This window comes from Sus scrofa, chromosome 3 (assembly GCF_000003025.6).
Source record: "Sus scrofa isolate TJ Tabasco breed Duroc chromosome 3, Sscrofa11.1, whole genome shotgun sequence".
Classification (NCBI taxonomy): Eukaryota; Metazoa; Chordata; class Mammalia; order Artiodactyla; family Suidae; genus Sus; species Sus scrofa.
Window position 1 is genome coordinate 180669 of NC_010445.4, and position 18671 is coordinate 199339.

Consider the following 18671-nt stretch of genomic DNA (forward strand, 5'->3'; position numbering starts at 1 on the left):
CCGAGGGCATTTTCTGCTGAGTCAGCATGGCCTCAGGTGTGGGACAGCAGGTGTGGGAGCAGGACAGGTGTGGCTGCCCCCCTGGTGGGGACTCCCCCCCACCCCCCCGCAACCGCGCACCCCCCCCATGCTGTCCTGACCTGTCCGAAGCAGCCGAGGCCCGAGGACTCGCCATTTTAGATCCCTCGGTCCGTCCCGGAAGGACGGGTGGACGCAGGTGCCAGAGGTTCTGAATAAGATGAGCTGTTTTGCCCACCCCCACAGGGGCCAGGACAAGCGATGCCAAAATTAGCAGGAGATCCTGACGGAAAGGTCTCGAGAAGGGACTGCCAGGGAGCGGCCTCCCCCCACCCAGAATGTCTCCCAGCTGAGAACCTGGTATTAAGAGCTTAATATATCTCCTTAATGACAAGGTGGTTGCCTTCTGCGGGGTGAACGAGGGGAAGGTTGCCTGACACCGAAAGCCTGGTTTCTGCCTCCTCGCCTGTGCTGCGTGCGTCAGGGCCACTGCGCCTTTCAGAGGGAGAAGCGTCTGCCCCCAGGCATCAGGCCGCCTGCTTAGGACAGAGGTCTTGCAGACGCGGTGGAGTCAGGCTCTGCGATGAGGGGTCGCCTTGGCTCTCAGGGGGGCCCTAAGTGCAGCCACTTGTTCCTGGGTTTGGATACAGAAACAGGAGGGATGTGAGGATGGGGGCAGAGCTGGGGGCCGAGGAAGCTGGAAGAGGCTGGAAGCCAACCCCCACCCCCGTCCCTGGGGGAGCGTGACCTGCCCACACCTTGACTTTGGATCCTGGTCCCCAGCACTGGACAAAGTCCTGTGTGTAAGGCACACTGCCGGCTCTCCGGTCCACAAGCCCCGGCCCACTTTGCCGCTTCCCGGGGGTGACCTGGCCCCAAGCCTCGCCTGTGAGATGGGCCTGGTGACACTGCCTGCCTTCCAGTGTCGTGGCGACTGTGAGTCAGTGTGGCTGGAGCTCTGACAATGGCGCCGGGCCCTGGAAGGTGCTATCGGGTGTTTGCTGTCATTAGTAACTTCCTGAACATCGGGTAGAAGAGGGTCCCGGGAGGCTGGGTGCCCGGGGACCCTGGGGAGCCCTGAGACTGTGTGAGCATCTCCCGTCACAGTGCGTTCCTGGCGGAACCGGACCTGCAGGTGACAGGCTGGTAGCGGCTCTCCCTTGGCCTCTGAAGGGCTCTCTCTGCCCCTCTTGCCGAGTCTGGCGTGGTGGTGCTTCTGCGTGACGTACAAAGGATGTGTGTGGCCCCCTCTCTCTGGGCCTCAGCTGCCCATCTGGGCTCAGGACATAGAAAAGCCACGTGACAGCTGTCTGTGCCCCAAGCAGTTGCTCATCTGCCCTTTCTCCAGAGCCGGGCCGTTTGCTGTTGCTTCTTTCCTGGCTCCTCCATCCCCACCCGCTGACCTCAGCCTGGCTGTCCCTGCCTGGCCACCCAGGTGGGCGTTGGCCTGCCCATATGGGACCATCTTCCCCCTCTGCACAGGCTGGCGGGGCAGCCAGCAGTCCGGGTTGGGGAGTGACAGCGGGTCTCTGCTCCCCCTGGGGGCGTCACCCCTGCTTCGCAGAGGGCACTGTGGGTGCACCTACTCTGTCAGCCAGGACAGGCCTGTATGATGCGCAGACCCCTCTCCAGCAATTACTTCCCCAGGTGACCACTCCTCCCGCCAGCCCCCGTCTCAATCCAGAGGCCGCTTGGATTGAAGCAGGGCCTCAGCCCCGAATGCTCGGCCCAGCGTCCTGCCCCTCTGCGGACAAGCTGAGGCCTCCCTTACGGGTTGGGTCCTGTCTGTCAGGTGGGGACACTTCACAGGGCGTCTCAAGGACTCGAGAGAATACAGAGCGAGAGCTCAGCAGGGCCCTGGGCTTAGAGGAACAGGCGGGTAAATGTTGGCTTTTATCCCTTCACAGGTTTGGTCATAAACTGCCAATTTGTTCTATTTTTAACCAAAGCAAAAGTTTTCTGTTTTCCCACAAGTTAACGCTGAGATGTTGCAGTAACATGGGAAGAGTCAGGGGCGTTTGTCTACGGGCGTGGGCGAGTGGCCTGACGGCGGTGATGGGGGGACAGTGGCTGAGGCGTGCGGGGGCTGGGGGACGAGACGCCAATGGGAATGTCCTCCCACTGGGAGCCGCCGCCTTTCGTGGGGACGCATGGATGGTCCCTGCGGCCCCTGCCCCCTGTGCGCCTAGACACCTGACCAGCATCTTCTGGCCTGATGACGGTGCCTAGAGGCCTTCGGATCCAGAGGAAAATACAGACTCTTAGGACCTGTAACTGGAGGCGTGTCTGACTTTAGCGGCCCGAAGAAAGAGCCGGGATGGCTCAGATGCCTGGTTCCTAAGCCAGGACCTGCCATTTCCAGACGGTGCCTCTGCAGGCGTCCCTTGCCCTTCCCTGACCTCAGCGTGTGTGCCGTTAAAATGAGGACAAGGATCAGAGCAGGGGCTCCCCCAGGATGCATCGTGCCGCCCAGGGGTGGCACGCGTGTGTTGGATGCTGCCTGTCGCCTTCCACGAAAACAGGTTCCTTCCCCCCAAACCCTCTGCCTAATACGTTCAGCATGACCAGATCTAGAGGAAACGGACCGAATTTCACAACCATTCCAAGGTTGCTAACTCACTGTCCATTATGTGCTCTGGAGTTGCCAGAGGCTCTGTATTCGCTTCCTGTTGCTGCTATAAAAACATTACCACGAATTTAGTGGCTTAAAGCAACACAAGCTTGTTCTCTCACAGTTCTGGTAGGTCTGAAATGGATCTGCGGCCGTGGGCTTCCGCCGAGGCAGCGTCTCTAGAGGCTGGAGGAGGAAATGCATTTTCCTCCCAGCCTCCAGCCTCAAAGCCCTCAGCGCGGCCCCCTGTGCTCTGAGCCCTCCCTGGGCCTCCCGCTCCTAAGGACCCCTGTGATGACAGTGGGCCCATCCAGGTACCCAGGACGATGGCCCCAACTCAAGGCCCTTATTAACGAAGTCGCATCAGCAGAGTTCCTCTTGCCGTGCAAGGTCACACAGTCACAGGTTCTGGGAACTGAAATCATAATTTCTGGGGAGAGGCCAGCAGAGGCGTCACTCTCACCTTGTGTGGGTGACCACGTGGGCTCTTACTGCGCTTCCTTCTGAGCCAAGGGAAGTCCTTCTAAAGGAAGGGGGCTGGGGCTTGGTCAGCTCTGCGGAGGCAGGAGAGGGAACGTAGACGTGCAGGTGTAGGAGCCCCCAAAACGGGTCCCGAGCAGCCTCGCACAGGGTTCAGCAGACTGCAGCTTCGGGGTGTCAGGGGACCTCACTCTCTGTGCCTGCTTCCTGTGGCCTGTGGGGCTTTGCATGACCCTCCTTCCTGCAAGAGGACGAGGAGCCAGAATGCCCCTTCCCACCCCCACCAGCTTCTGCCTGTCCTTTTTAATCCCAGTCGCTACCGCCCAGGCCATCGTTCACTTAAATCGGTGCCTAATCCACGGTTCGCCTCCTTCCTCAACTGCTGTTTTACAGGAAATTGGCCTTCAAACCTTTTCACTGTCCCTCTGGCAGGCCTCAGCCCAGGGCGCTCGGGTGACCTCTGAGGCAGGGCCCAGGGCCTCCAGGTGCTGACTGCTCCTGTGTGTGTGGGGGTGGCCCCAGGAATCTGCCCCCTCCCTGGTCCCTCAGGGTCTCAGCAGGCCCAGGGGAGGGAGTAGCTCCTGGCACCGTGCTCCCGGTGCCCTTCCAGGAACCGCTGGTGCTCAGCCAACCCCACAGGATGAGATAGCATCTCCTTCCTTCCACCTCTCCGCCCCGCCCCCAAGGAGCCTGAGGGGGCCCTGCCCTCACCACACCTGAGCGCACCTCCGCCAGGACACCTGGAGGAAGGAGAGGCCGCTGGGCAACTGCGTTCAGCTGAGCGCCATCTCCTGCCTGGTGCACTGGGTTTGGTACTTTTCCAAAGTGTTTTCCCCAGAGGGCTGGGTCAGGGGCAGCCCCTGCCCCCCAGTGCAGCCCTGGAAGTGGCAGGAAGGTGGCTGGGCCCCTGCAGAGGGGAGCAGTTTCTCCACCCCGCCCGGTGCAGGGAAAGAAATCCCAGGTTCCCCAGGGGGCTGGCTACCAACCTCTGGCTCCCCAGGATGCCCTCTTGCTGCCCCCACAGCAGATACATGCAGTTCTGAGACCCCTGAGTTCTCCTGGGTACGGGCGGGCGGGCAGGCTGTCTGCCACCGTAAGGAAGAGCCGCTTCCCGTCATCAGCCCGGGGGTGGTGTCACCTGAAAACCCTGAGGTGGGAAATGGAGGGAATCAGGTACCTGGTCATGCCCAGGAGGTGGCTGGGCTTTTCCCAGAGCTGCAGGGCTCACAGCCACCTGCACTTCAGATGTGTGACCTGCTCAGAAGGGTGGGCCAGGCTGAGCGAGAGGGAATAAAGGCCAGAGCCTTAGGGGTGGTGGTGATGGGGGTGGTAGTGGTGGGGGGGGTGACGACCCAGCTAAGAAAGTGGGGGGTGAAGGTCCACTGGGAGGGCAGGCAGAGCCCCGTTGGGCCATGGGAGCTGTGGGCGCAGAGCCCGGGAGAGAGCAGGAAGAAGGGCCTGGGCCCCCCAACTTTCTCCCCAGTGAGGCTAGGCAGGCAGATGGCGGGACAGGGAGAGGGAGCCGAGAAAGGCGTCCGATGGATCCGCCCCGTCCAGGACGGTAGCCACGGCCACACGCGCCTCTTTACACGTAGGCTAATTAGAGTGAACCGCGAACGCCGCTCCTGAATCACTGGCGGATTTCAGGGGCCCCACGCTGGGTTTGCTGGGCGACGGGGAGCTAGTCTACGGGTTCAGAAAGTCCCACTGGGCTGAGTCGGGCCAGGAGGGAGTTTAGGCCACATGCCGAGAAGCAGATTCAGGGTGGATGAGGAAGGCCCCTGCCCTGAAAGCCAGGAGGGGGCTGTGCGTGGCCCACAGTGACCTACCTTTTTAGGGTTCTGCCCCAGGGGCTGGTGGTGATGTGTCATGTACGTTCCAAAGAGAAGAATTCTTAATTCCATCACAGACTGAAGAAAAAAAAAAAAGAAAAAAGGCCGAGGGTGGGGGATGGAGTTCGCCACAGAAGCGATTGGGAAGCCCTGCCTGGGGGTGGCGTTCTGGAGCTTGTGCGCATTTGAGGCTCACAGGAGTTCTGCAGAAAAGCAGTCTGGCTTGAATCTGCACCACCCCCTTTCCAGTTAAAACATTAACGTCTGTGGAACCAGTGTTGTGCAGAGAGCACTGCTGGCCCAGGAGTTCTCAGTTGAGTAGTGACACCATTTCAACCTCAGAAACACACGGCCCTTGAGCAGCTACGCCCAGGGCCTTGGGCGGCATCCAGTGAGAGAGGCTCACATATTTGGTTTGACCCCCGGTGTTTTTACAAAATGAAACTGGGGGAGATCCCAACGTGGCTCAGCAGAAACAAATCTGATTAGTAACCGTGAGGACAAAGGTTCGATCCCTGGCCTCGCTCAGTGGGTTAAGGATCCGGCGTTGCCATGAGCAGACACGGCTCCGATCTGGCACTGCTGTGGCTGTGGTACAGGCCAGCAGCTGCAGCTCCGATTCGATCCCTAGCCTGGGACCCTCCGTATGCCATAGGTGTGGCCCTAAAAAGACAAAAACAACAAAGAAGAAGAAGAGAAACTTAGTTGCCAGCATTTAAAACCCAGGAGATTCCACCAGTCTCAGAAGTCGTGGGCAGCGGGGCCTTCCTTTCTGTTGTGGCACAGACACTGCTGGGGGTGCCCCCATCCTGTTTGCCAGCCCCTGCAGTGTCTGTGCCACCTCAAGCTTGGCCGCTCTGCAGGTAGGTGGCCGGCACCTGGTTCACCAGCAGCCGCCTTCAGGGTGTTCCTTCGTGGCTCTCAAAGAGTCCTGCCCAGGCCAGAGGGGCACCAGCTGGGATCGTGAACGATAGTCTGTCCCCAGCGTCATAAGCTGGTTCCTGGAAGGGCTGATTCAGGTGACGATGGTTCAGGGAAGTGTGGAGAAAGGGGCGTGTCTGCCAGGAGCCCTGAGAGCAGGCGGGCAAGGGAGGGACCCACCGGGGGATGTGCCACCTGCTGGCCTGCAGCCTGGGTCTGGGCCACCCTGCGAGGCCTCCCGTCCCAGAGAGTGGCTCTCCGGCCCCCAGTCCTCAGCCCTGAGCCCATACGTGGCTTGTGTGTTTAGCAGTGATGCCGGCTGGCAGTGGGGATGGCCTGCTTACGGGTGCACTGGCATACTTCAGCTGCCTTTTAGAGAATAAGGACCCAGACGGGGGAACCAGGTTGGGGACAGTGACCTGGGGAGATGGGGTGAGTCTGTCCCTGGAGACGTTCAAGCCTGGATTGGCTATCTCCGCCTTGCATGGGGAGGGCGGGTGTGGGCTCGATCACATGAGGCCCTGGATTCTGCTCTGTGTTTCCCGGCTTCGGAAGTCTGCCTCTTTTGGTAAATTCTCCTTAGGTTGAGGGCTGAGTCGCCTTCCTGGCCAGTGCCTCCAGAAGCTGAGAAGGTGGAGGCAGAGGAAAGGGGGAGGCGGGGGAGGCAGAGGCAGGGAGATTGGAGGCTGGGAAGGGGGGAAGCAGGGTGAGGAATGGCCCTAGATCTCATTGCAGGAGCCTGTTTGCTCCCACACGACTCTGGACTGTGGCAAACATACTGGACTGTTGAGGTCAAGCCCTGTGTTTGCCCCCAGGCTCAGAGTGACACCAGCCTTTGGGAGAGTCCTGCACGTGCCCTCCTGTCCTGTGGCCTCTGACCCCATGGCCTCTGGTCCCGTGGCTTCCCATCCCATGGCTGGGCGGAGGGGCGAGTGTTACTCCCTCACAGTGGGCTGGGGAAGTCAGGGCCATGGAGTCCAGGGAGGGCTGGGCTGTGCTCCCCTCACCACGCACTGTCCTGGGGTAGCCAGCCCTGCTTGGAGCACCTTGTGGCCCAGCGGGGCTTCCTGGTGGCAGTGTGGGGCAGAGCACCGGGCCAGGAGGCCGGCCCAGCGGCGGCTGTGCTCGGGGAGGCTTTTGAAGGAGCGGGCCGTTGGGTGCAGGTGGAAAGGACTTGCCTTGAGAGCTTAACAGGCAGTGTCACACATGCAGAGTGTGGGCCAGGGCTGCAGGCCTTGTCAGAGCCTTTACAGTGCTTACCTGGGCTCCAATACCCAAACTCCAAACTGCCCTGAGGACTCCCTTTGTGCGGGGAGCCCCTGGGCCTGGCGGGTGGAACACCCACGTGTGAAGGAGGACAAGGCTCTGGGAGACGCGGTGGGAAGATGGTTCCAGGAAGACGAACAGCACAGACAGCAGAGCGGCGGCCTCGGTTTCTGCTCAGAGAGACCGAGGACGAGGGGAAGGGGTGGAGGCAGGACGTTCGGTCCTAAACGCGGGGCGCCCTGGGGGACATGGGACACGGTCACCTTGTGGACTTCAGAACCGGGTGCTGCACGCCTCAGGCCTCCTGTGCGCCCCCAGGGAGCCCACTGTCCAGGTAGCGCCAGGCGCTGACGGCAGGTTGGGGTCAGTTTGCACAACCTTGACGGGGCCTCCAGCTCGCTCAGGGGCGGCTCCTCGGCTGCCCCGCCACCCCTGCCGCAGCCTCTTGGGAGAACATTCGATGGCCTGGAAGGGGGGTGCTGATCGTTTAATAACCAGCCCCGTGGGGAGGCCTGGTGGGCAGGGTCTGTGGTTTCCACGGGGCAGACACTTCCCCCGCGGCATGAGGTCACCGAGGTGGGCTGGGAACAGGTGCCCCAGCACCGGTTTCCATCCGCAAACGGAGGAGCAGGCTCAGCTCAGGAAACGGCAGGCGAGTGAAATGGCTGGGGTTTATTCCTGCTCAAGTGCAATGTATTAAATTCTAAGTTTATAAACTTAATTTTTAATGATGACTATGTTTAAAGACTCCCTGAATCCATGGGAATTTGACCGTCGGCTCCCAGGAGCTGGTGTGAGCCTCATGCCTCCTTTTTTTTTTTTTTGCTGGAGGTTTTCTCAGTGATAAACTTCTCTTGTCCTGTTTCCTCCAGGCAAACGAGGGAGCAGGAGACCCCGCCTGACTTCTTCTATTTCTCCGACTACGAGCGGCACAATGCGGAGATCGCTGCCTTCCACCTGGACAGGTGAGCCCTCCTGGCGCTGTCACCCACGGAGTGCCCTGCGGCGTGCCCGGCCGACAGGAGAGGCTCAGGTGACCAGGCAGAGAGAGGGGCCATCCAGAGTAGAGGAGCGAAAAGAGCCAGAAGGACCGAGTGTCATGAGTTTTAACTCGGAGACTCGCAGGGTGTCCACCTGTCTGGGGAGATGGAAAGTCCTGAGTCTCGCAAAACTGGGCGCCGCGCTCCATGCTCCCCGGTCTCCGGGAGGCTCTGCCCAGCAGAACATGACTTCATTTGTGGCTCCGCATGGCCCCCGACGCTGGGGAGGTGGGCAGGTGGCCGATGAGTGGCCGTGTGACATGGACTCCGAGTTCTGCCCCCGCCAGGGTCCATGGCCTGGCTCTGGCCAGCCCCAGGGGTCCAGGGGGTCTGGAGGTCCCAGCCTTCCTGTCCACCTTGCAGGCCCTGACCAGATGGCAGGGCCAAGCTTTGTGCTTGTGTGACTGGGGCTGCAGCATCGGTGTCACTCAGGCTGGTTAGAACACAGAATTCAGGGTCCTCCCCAGACCAGAGCTCAGAATCTTCATTTTAACAAGATCCCACGTGATGTGTGCTCTTTCAAGCTTGAAAGGCTGGGGATTTTTTTTTTTTTCTGTCTTTTTGCTGTACTTGGGCCGCTCCCGCGGCATATGGAGGTTCCCAGACTAGGGGTCGAATCGGAGCTGTAGCCACCGGCCTATGCCAGAGCCACAGCAACGTGGGATCCGAGCTGCGTCTGCAACGTACACCACAGCTCACGGCAGTGCCGGATCCTTAACCCACGGAGAAACGCCAGGGACCGAACCCGCAATCTCCTGGTTCCTAGTCGGATTCATTAACCACTGCGCCACGAGGGGAACTCCAAGGCTGGGGATTTTTAAAGATCAGAATCTTATGCGGTGGCCACAGAAATCCCCGAGTCAAGTTTTTAACAATTTCCTTTGTTAAGAACAGCCCAAACCCAGAACAGGGTCTCTGTAGAAAAATGAGAGTTGCCCCAAAGCCTGAGGGCTGCTCAGTAGAAAAGGGGGCCTGTTTACAGCCCAGGTGAGATGTGGGCACAGCCCAGCTGTCTGACTGCCTCTGGGGGCAAAAAAGGCTCACATCCCTCGCCCCATTTCATCAAGCCTGAAGCAGGCCTGCCGTTCGCTTCAGAAACACCTCCCCTGTGGGAGTTCCCATCGTGGTGCAGCAGAAACGAATCCGACTAGGAACCAGGAGATTGCGGGTTTGATCCCTGGCCTCGCTTGGTGGGTTGAGGATCCTGCATTGCTGTGGCTGTGGTGTAGGCCGGCAGCTATAGCTCCAAATTGATCCCTAGCCTGGGAACCTCCATATGCCATGGGTGTGGCCCTAAAAAGACAAAAAAAAAAGAAAAGAAAGAAACGGCTCCCCTGAAAAAAGATGATTTGGGTTTTGTTTTAACCTCAGGCCTGAGGTGGGGGCGTGACTTAGTTGCCTGGGCACTTGGTGGGGGGCTGATGCTCTGCCACCTTCCACCCTTGTGAGTCCATTTCTGCTGGTCAGTGCCCGCACGGCAGAGCCCCGGGCCCTGAGCAGGGCCTAATGGACGAGAGTGAGGCGTCCATTCAGCTCCAGTGGGCACAGAGGTGAGGGCCCCGTCTCTGTCCTTCCACCAGGATCCTGGACTTCCGCCGGGTCCCTCCTGTGGCCGGCAGGATGGTCAACATGACCAAAGAAATCCGGGACGTCACTCGGGACAAGAAGCTGTGGAGAACCTTCTTCATTTCCCCAGGTAAGCTCACCTCCCAGGTACGCTCACCTCCCCAGGTAAGCTCACCTCCCCAGGTACGCTCACCTCCCCAGGTAATCTCACCTCCCCAGGTACGCTCACCTCCCGAGGTAAGCTCACCTCCCCAGGTAACCTCACCTCCCCAGGTACGCTCACCTCCCCAGGTAATCTCACCTCCCCAGGTACGCTCACCTCCCCAGGTACGCTCACCTCCCCAGGTAACCTCACCTCCCCAGGTACGCTCACCTCCCCAGGTAAGCTCACCTCCCCAGGTACGCTCACCTCCCCAGGTAAGCTCACCTCCCCAGGTAAGCTCACCTCCCGAGGTAAGCTCACCTCCCCAGGTACGCTCACCTCCCCAGGTACGCTCACCTCCCCAGGTACGCTCACCTCCCCAGGTAGCTCACCTCCCAGGTAGCTCACCTCCCGAGGTAAGCTCACCTCCCCAGGTAAGCTCACCTCCCGAGGTAAGCTCACCTCCCCAGGTAAGCTCACCTCCCGAGGTAAGCTCACCTCCCCAGGTAAGCTCACCTCCCGAGGTAAGCTCACCTCCCCAGGTAACCTCACCTCCCGAGGTAAGCTCACCTCCCCAGGTAAGCTCACCTCCCGAGGTAAGCTCACCTCCCCAGGTAACCTCACCTCCCAGGTAACCTCACCTCCCCAGTAACCTCACCTCCCGAGGTAACCTGCCCTTGTGCTACCATGTTCCCTCACTCTAAAAGCTTCCAAAATGTGCTCGGTCGTCCCGACTCCATCCCCTGGGCTGGTACAGAGGTTGTTTCTTTTTTCTTTTCTTTTCCTTTTTTGTCTTTTTAGGGCTGCACCCACTGCATATGGTGGTTTCCAGGCTAGGGGTCAAATCGGAGTTGCAGCCGCTGGGCTACACGACAGCCACAGCAATGCCAGATCTAAGCCGCGTCTACGACCTACACCACAGCTCACGGCAATGCCGGACCCTTAACCCACTGAGCGAAGCCAGGGATCGAACCCACAACTTCGTGGTTCCTAGTCGGATTCGTTTCCAATGCACCGTAATGGGAATTCCCAGAGGTTGTTTCTGCTTTAGAAAACTCCCAGCATCTCGAGAAGTCTTCTCCAGGTGGTCTAGCCGGAGGGGACCTCTGTTCCCTGAACTCCCCTAGATTGAGAAGCACCCCAGCAAGACCCTTACATAGTGGCAGGTCCTCCCCGTCCTCCGCTGCGTGCTGTCCAGAGAGCGGCCGTTTCCCCTGGCGCCCGGAGGCCTGGCACGGATCCTCCTCCAGATCCCAGCGCAGTGGGGTGCTGACAGTGATGCAAACACAGGCACACCAGGCTGAGGCACCTGGCCCGGCTGGTTTCAGATCTGGCACTGGGGGCTCCACAGCACCTCCTTTGGGCCAGGCCCTGTACTGCTCTGCTCTGGGTGCCTCCCTTGGCCTGAGCCGCGGGGAGCTCCTTCTGCATCCAGGGACTTTTGTCACTTAAGTGTCTGGGGATCTCTTGAGGTGTCCCTATGATGCTGGCAAAGGGGTCAGTGCCCCAGCGGGGCCACTGAGACCCCCCCACAGCGTGGACCCCCTCCCGCCGCCCACGCTGCAGGAGAGCCTCGGCCTCGCCTGCACCCACCCTGGCTAGTCCACGCAGACAAGCGTCCACGTGAGGCCCTTGACCGGCTGCGTCTGGGGATCTGCTGGCGCATCAACGCCGGGCTAGAAGCTCCTTTCCTGTGGACCAGTGTCCAGACTGACGCTCGGGTCCAGGGCACTGAGGGCCTCATCCTCCTCCACGCGGAGCCCGTCAGGAGAACGCAGGACAGAAATGCCCCGAGAGGCAGGAGGGCCACGGTCCCTTTTCCGTCAGGGTCTCGCCCACGTGACCAGAAACCAAGGGGCCGCACGAGAGCCTGTGTGTCAGGAGGGAACCTGGAGGGCCTGCGAGTCGGCCTCTCCTGAGCCTGGGCCGCGCGGCCCGGGGACGGGCTGGCCTGGGCTGCGCACATGGCCTGGGCTGCGTGACTCAGCCGCAGAGGCAGGAGCCCCGATCCCTCACTCGGGCTGGCCTGTCGTCCCTGCGCCCCCGTTTGTAAAGAGTTTATTGAAGTTCGGAGTCAGAAGCTTTGCTGCACCTGGAGTGGCCCCCCCAGTCCAGGGGGTGACCACGTCCGTCCCCCAAAGCCCCCTCCTGCCCCTGTGCCCCAGATGGCCTGTGGTATGCCCGCTATCTGTGGATGGCGCTGTTTCGTCCGCAGTTTTCTGGGAGTGGGGTGGGTTCTCCGTCTTCTCTCACACGATGGCACCTGAGCTGCTGCCCAGCCCACGTTTTCTCTTTCATTTCCGGGCTCTCCCACCGTACAGCATCATCCTGTGTCTCCCGACGGCTGATGGGCCCTGAACACGGGACGAAGTAACGTGCCCACAAGATGTGGCGTCTGGGGCCGGAGTTTAAATCTCAGAACGGGAAACCAATCAAGGCGTTTCTCTGTTGCATTTTGCTTCCTCTGGCGCGGAGGGGCCTCCGTGCCGACGAGCTGGGCGGTGGTCTCGTGGGGAAAGGCAGCCTAGGACTGGGATCTGACGGAAAGGAACGGAGAGGAACGGGGCTCCTTTCTCCAGAAAGAGGGGAGTCCAGTGTGTGTCGGCACCGCTGGTCACCCTGGTTGTCTCTCCGCTGCGGCCGATTCCAGCCTTGGTGTCCGTCCAGCTCCTGGCTGCTCTCACAAGAGGCCTGCCTGGTGCCCGAGGCTCGCCCCCGACCCCCGGCTCGCGCTCTTGAACCCTGTTCTCAGAGCAGCCCGGCTGCAGGCTCAGTGGCGCCTGCCGCTTCTCACGCCCACCCTCTCAGCCCAGACTGTGTCTGTTCCCACCGCCCCTGCTCTGGCAGCCAGATTTCTCCCTGAAAGCCTTTGGAAATGTTTGGCTCTCTCTACAGCAGCAGGAGAGCGGGAGCCAGCTCGGATCTCATGTGAGAAAAGGAGACCTCCTTGGACTCATGGGGGCCGTTTTTGTTTTGCTTGTGCGTCTGCACCCATCAGAGGCCACAGTTGCTGGAGGGGCAAGCTTTGCTGGAGACTGTGACCCAGGCCGCCTCCCTTCTGCCTCCAGGGACCTGAGCAGCTCTGCTCTGGCATCAGTCACCACGGGGAGATGTGGGCGGCCACAGAGGGCAGGGCACCCAATAAAGTGGGAGGAGGTGGCCGGGCAGTGGGAGCGTGACGCCCCAGGGCTGCGTGGAGGCTCCAGGCAGAGCTTGGGTCCATAGAAGACGTTTCTCGTGCTTTTCCAGCAAGTTTCTGCGGAGGTGCCTCACACCCCAAGAGCTGCCTTGTGTGACCCCCCCCCCGCCGGAGCCTCCTCTGCGCCTCCAGCCACTCATCCCTGCTTTAAATGGACTCTTCCTGCTGCGTCGGCCAAGGCTGGCTGGGTGGTCCCTGGGCCTCTGTTCACACCTGTGGCCACACAGAGGGCCAGAAGCTGCACCCCAGGATCCTCAGGCCCCTCCCAGTGGCCCCACCCCCTGCTGTCGGCAACCCCCTGAACCTGCAGAGAAGGGCCTGCCTGCCCCTCTGGGCCCCTCCAGCAGCGAATGTTGGTGAAACTGACAGTATTAACGGCCAGAACCCAGACTGGGACTTGAACCCACGGTTTTAAATTAGAATCACTCACCCTGTGTCGGGACCCCCTGAGTCCAGGTCCTCCATGCCTCTGCACAGAAGGAGTTCAGCGAGATCATGTGTTAGGACGGGACGCTTGTGAGAGGTGCAAGCGGGCAGGCAAGGAAGCTCTGCCCGAGGATCCGCTGGGCCACAGTCTTATCCTCCAAGGGGAGTAGGGGTCGGAAAAGCCCACCTCTTCCTTTCTGGGAGCAGCAGCTCCTCCTTCGCATCCAGCAAGCGGTGTATTCAGATCAGCTGAAGGTCCTCAACTCCGGCCCTTGGCCTGAATCTGAACCCGCAGGCCTTGTCCCACCCCCACCCAATGACCTGAGGCCATTCCCTAGTTAAGCAAGCCTGCCTTTTCCTGAACTTACTGTGGGCTCCCGGCGTCCCCCAGGTGTCCCTCTTTATCTGTGATCCCCTCTTGGGAGTTCTACAATCACCTGTGCCTGCTCTGTCCCTGTCAGTGGGACCCCCAGTCCTCACAGAGGCCTGGCCCCTCCCAGGGCACTGCCCTCGCCGCCGCCGGGGCTTCAGGTCACTGGAGCAGGCAGGCCCTCCCAGGGCCCTGGCCGCAGCCCCAGCTGTCTGTCACCTGTCTGTCACACCTTCCCCTGGGGTTAACTGAGTTTAACGCTCAGCCTCAAAGCTCAGCTTCAAAGCTGCTGCACCCAGGTTCAGAGGGGACAGAGGCTCAGAGAGGTCAGGAGCCCGCCCAAGGCTGCACAGCTGGGACACAAGAGGCCGTGGGCTTTCAGAGCCCACCTCAGACGTCCCTTTAGAGAGCAGATTTGGATCTTTGATGCGGGCTCAGGAAATTCCTCCCTTTTCACGTGAATGCACCTAAAGCCGGGCGTAGGCTGTTAGAGCAATGAATTCCAGAGCTCAGAGAAGGATTTCCTCCTGAAAACGGGGCTGCGATGGTGCAGCTGTGGGCTGAGATGGAGCTGTGCTGATGCAGACGAGATCTCAGGCGGAGCTTTCTTTGGTCCCCGACAGTCATTCCCTAGCACCGGCACTGGGTCCTGACAGGAGGGAGGGGCGGGGACGGGGTTTGCTGTGGCTTCCATCCTGGCTGAAAATGCACAGTTGGAGGGTTCCCGAGCCTCCGTTTTGACTCTGAGGGGCTGTGGCTGCCTCCTGTGGCCAGAGAAGGACACGCGTGTCCCGGGTGGGCAGGACGTGCAGCAGGAGAGGGACCCTGGTCTGGCATCCGTTTGCACAGGGAAGGGGCTCACAGCGGGGCCTGGGCTCCAGCCCCACATTTCTTGTTTTTGTTTGTTTTTGTCTTTTTGCCATTTCTTGGGCTGCTCCGCGGCACATGGAGGTTCCCAGGCTAGGAGTCAAATCAGAGCTGTAGCCACCGGCCTACACCGCAGCCACAGCAATGCGGGATCCGAGCCATGTCTGTGACCTACACCACAGCTCACAGCAACGCCAGATCCTTAACCCACTGAGCGAGGCCAGGGATCGAACCCACGTCCTCATGGTTCCTAGTTGGATTTGTTAACCACTGAGCCATGACAGGAACTCCTGGCCCCACGTTTCTGCACACCCAGGCTCTCTGGGTTTGTTGTCCCAGCAGGCGGGAAGTGACTGAACATGAGAAGAGGTAAACGCGCCTGGGGGCCCTGCATGAGGTGCACCCCCCTCCTGGGGTGTGATCCACCTGTCCTAAACCCACACTTGAAGTGTGCAGTTCAGTGGTTTTGGGCACATTCTCAATGCTGGGCAACAGTCACCACTGTCAGATTCCACAACATTTGCTCTGTCCCAAGAGAAGCCCATCCCTTGGAGTTCCCGTCGTGTCACAGTGGTTAACGAGTCCGACTAGGAACCATGAGGACGTGGGTTCGATCCCTGGCCTTGCTCAGCGGGTTAAGGATCTAGTGTTGCCGTGAACTGTGGTGTAGGTCGCAGATGTGGCTCAGATCCCGTGTTGCTATGGCTCTGGTGTAGGCCAGCGGCTACAGCTCTGATGGGACCCCTAGCCTGGGAACCTCCATATGCCGCAGGAGTGGCCCAAGAAATGGCAAAAAGACAAAAAAAAAAAAAGAGAAGTCCATCCCTGTTCAAGGTCACCCCCACTGCCCCCTGTCCCCCCCTCCGGCCCCAGCAGCCACCAGTATTTCCCTGTGGATTTGCCTGCTCCCAGTGCTTCACGTACACCGTGTCTGGCTTCGTCCACTGGGGGTGACGTTTGTGGTTCGTGCTTGTGGGAGCCGGTGTTGTAATTGGCTCCTTTTACGGTTAAATGCGGCTCCACTGTGCGGATGTAGCACGCTGTGCCTTTCTGCCCTTGGCTTCGTGGGCGCGTGGGCTGATTCCACTGACTGCTGGGAAGAGTCTGCTGTGAAATTGCTGTGTACGAGCGTCTGTGTGGATGTGTTTTCATTTCTCCTGGGTGTGTGCCTGGAGTGGGATCGCTGGGTCCTGCGTTAACATTTGTCCAACGTTCTGTTTTTCGCAGCAGCTGCACCATTTGACATGCCCGCTATTGCTGTGCTAGGGATCCGATTTCTCCACACCCGCAGCCACACTGGTTATTATCTGTTCTTTTGATCAAAACTATCCTAGCAGGTGAGGGAGTTCCCCTCATGGCGCAGCAGAAAGGAATCTGACTAGGAACCACGAGGATGCGGGTTCGAACCCTAGCCTCGCTCAGTGGATTAAGGATCCGCCGTCGCCGTGAGCTGTGGTGTAGGTCGCAGGCGTGGCTCGGATCTGATGTGGCTGTGGCTGTGGTGTAGGCCGGTAGCTACAGCTCTAATTTGACCCCTAGCCTGGGAACCTCCACATCTCCGTATGCCGCAGGGGCGGCCCTAAAAAGCAAAAAAAAAAAAAAAAAAAAAAAAAAAAAATCCCAGTAGGTGAGAAGTTGCGTATTTGATTTTGCGTTTCCCTAACGACTGTGGAGCTAAGCATGGCCTTGGTGGTCATTTCTGCTCTTTTTCTGGAGAACTGTCTTTTGAACTCCTTTGCCCACGTATTAATTGGGTTATTCTTTTTATTATTCACTCATACGACTTCCTACACGTGCAAATACTGGATCCTTATCGGATTACAATGTGCAGGCATCTCCCCCATGCTGAGTTTGCTCGCTTTTTTCTTGGTATGGGGCCTCTTTCAAGCCACTGAATGGCCCTTAAACGTCAACTCCAGAATCTCCCCAGACTCCGGTCCCTGAGATTTGAGGGTGACAAGAACGAGCGGGAAGGGAGCTCCCCCTGTGGCGCAATGGGTTTAGAATCCGACTGCAGTGGCTCGGGTTGCTGGGGAGGCGAGGGTTCGATCCCCAGCCTGGCTCAGTGGGTTAGGGATGCTGCATTGCTGCAGCTGTGGCTCTGATTCAGTCCCTGGCCCAGAAGCTTCCATATGCCACGGCTGCAGCCATAAAAAAATGAAAAGATCGAGTGTGGGTTCAGATCTGACCTCTAACTCCGGAGCCGAGCTGTGTGGCCCTTGGCCTGTGCCTTGGCGTTGGAGCAGGCGGCTGAGGTCCAAGCGTGAGAGTGTGGGTGAGGGGCGCCCGTGGAGGGACGGGGGACACGCTGGCCCAGGCCAGGGGCGCTGCTCGAGCTTCCCCCTCGTTGCATGTCTCGCCCTCAGCCAACAACATCTGCTTCTACGGGGAGTGCTCCTACTACTGCTCCACGGAGCACGCCCTGTGCGGGAAGCCGGACCAGATCGAGGGCTCGCTGGCGGCCTTCCTGCCGGACTTGTCTCTGGCCAAGAGGAAGACCTGGCGGAACCCCTGGCGACGCTCATACCACAAGCGCAAGAAGGCGGAGTGAGTGGGGGCCTGAGGGCTGGGGATTCGGGGGCCTGACTCCCCGGGGTCTGCCAGACCTGAAGCAGAGAACGGGCTCGGGGCTGGTCACCGCCTCGCGGTGTGAGGGGTGGCGGGGCCGTATGTGGATGCACCTTCTTGCAAGAGAGACCCTCGTCCTGCCAGCCTCGGAGACGTCCCCACGAGTGTGGGGCCAGGCCCTGTTTCTTAGCCATGACCTCCACACACGGGGTCGCCCCCCAGCCCCGTGCTCCCATTAATGCTGCCTCAGATGCTGCTGGTGGGCGTCCCCTGCAGACGCTCTGTTCCGAGGAGACACCCTTCCTGCACCCGCTCCCCCCGTGCTGCCCGAGAACGCGCTGTGCTGATCCACCCCGGAGGCTGCTCTGGGGCTCCGGGGCCTGCAAAGGGGCCCACCCGTCTCACGCCGGCTCCCCGCAGGTGGGAGGTGGACCCCGACTACTGCGAGGAGGTGAAGCAGACGCCCCCCTACGACAGCAGCCACCGCATCCTGGACGTCATGGACATGACCATCTTCGACTTCCTCATGGGTACGTCCGGCCCGCCCGCCTGCCCCGGCCACGCCCAGCGCTGACCCCGCCACCGGGCGCCCTGCTTGGACTGGGTGTCCCGGCTCGGAGGCCGGACGGGGAGGGAGGGCCCTGAGCCACACGCAGGCTCCTGGCACGCCTGTCCCTGCAGGGAACATGGACCGCCATCACTACGAGACGTTCGAGAAGTTTGGGAACGAAACGGTCATCATCCACTTGGACAACGGGAGAGGGTGAGCCTGGACCTGCCCCCGGATGCAGCGAAGGGCCGGCCGGGCCCCGCCCAGACCCAGGGGAGCGGGTGCCCGGCGGAGGGATGGCACCGTCCCTGTGTGACGCAGGGGCCCGCCAGGCTTCCGAAGGGGTGTGAACGCCCCCGTGCACCTGTAAGCTGGGAGCCTGAGGCCAGGAGCAGGTGTGGGCGGGGACCCACCACGCCAAACATTCGGGGCTGCAGGTGCTCGGACCCCTCAGGGTGTCAGCTCTGGGCCTCTGGCCAGCTATGTGTGTGCGCCACTCCTCCTGGCTATAGAGACGCTGCTGTAGCCAGGCGCTAGGCTGACCCGCCCTCGAGCCTTCTCCACTCGGCCTGCCCAGGACCCTACACCTTGGAGCTTCTGCTCAGTCCAGGGGCCAGAATGTCAGGCTGCTTTCAGGTGCCTTCCTTGTCCCAGGCCTTGCACTGTCCCCCTGCACGTGGCCTCCACGGCTCTGCTCCTCTTCCTGCAGGTTTGGAAAATACTCCCACGACGAGCTTTCCATCCTGGTGCCTCTACAGCAGTGCTGCAGGTACGGCCCTGCTCCTCCCCTCGGGCCCAGCCCTGGGCTCCTCCCT

General features: G+C 60.4%; 1 protein-coding gene across 1 annotated transcript in view; it reads left to right on the forward strand.

Moving 5' to 3' along the window:
- FAM20C (FAM20C, golgi associated secretory pathway kinase) overlaps positions 1-18671 on the forward strand; it is a 41356-nt gene that overhangs the window by 21562 nt on the left and 1123 nt on the right. The window contains exons 4-9 of the mRNA XM_021085922.1: positions 8001-8093; positions 9749-9864; positions 17105-17285; positions 17727-17836; positions 17988-18069; positions 18566-18625. Of these exons, the coding sequence (XP_020941581.1) occupies positions 8001-8093; positions 9749-9864; positions 17105-17285; positions 17727-17836; positions 17988-18069; positions 18566-18625 (642 nt within the window). The remainder of the gene's footprint in view (positions 1-8000; positions 8094-9748; positions 9865-17104; positions 17286-17726; positions 17837-17987; positions 18070-18565; positions 18626-18671) is intronic.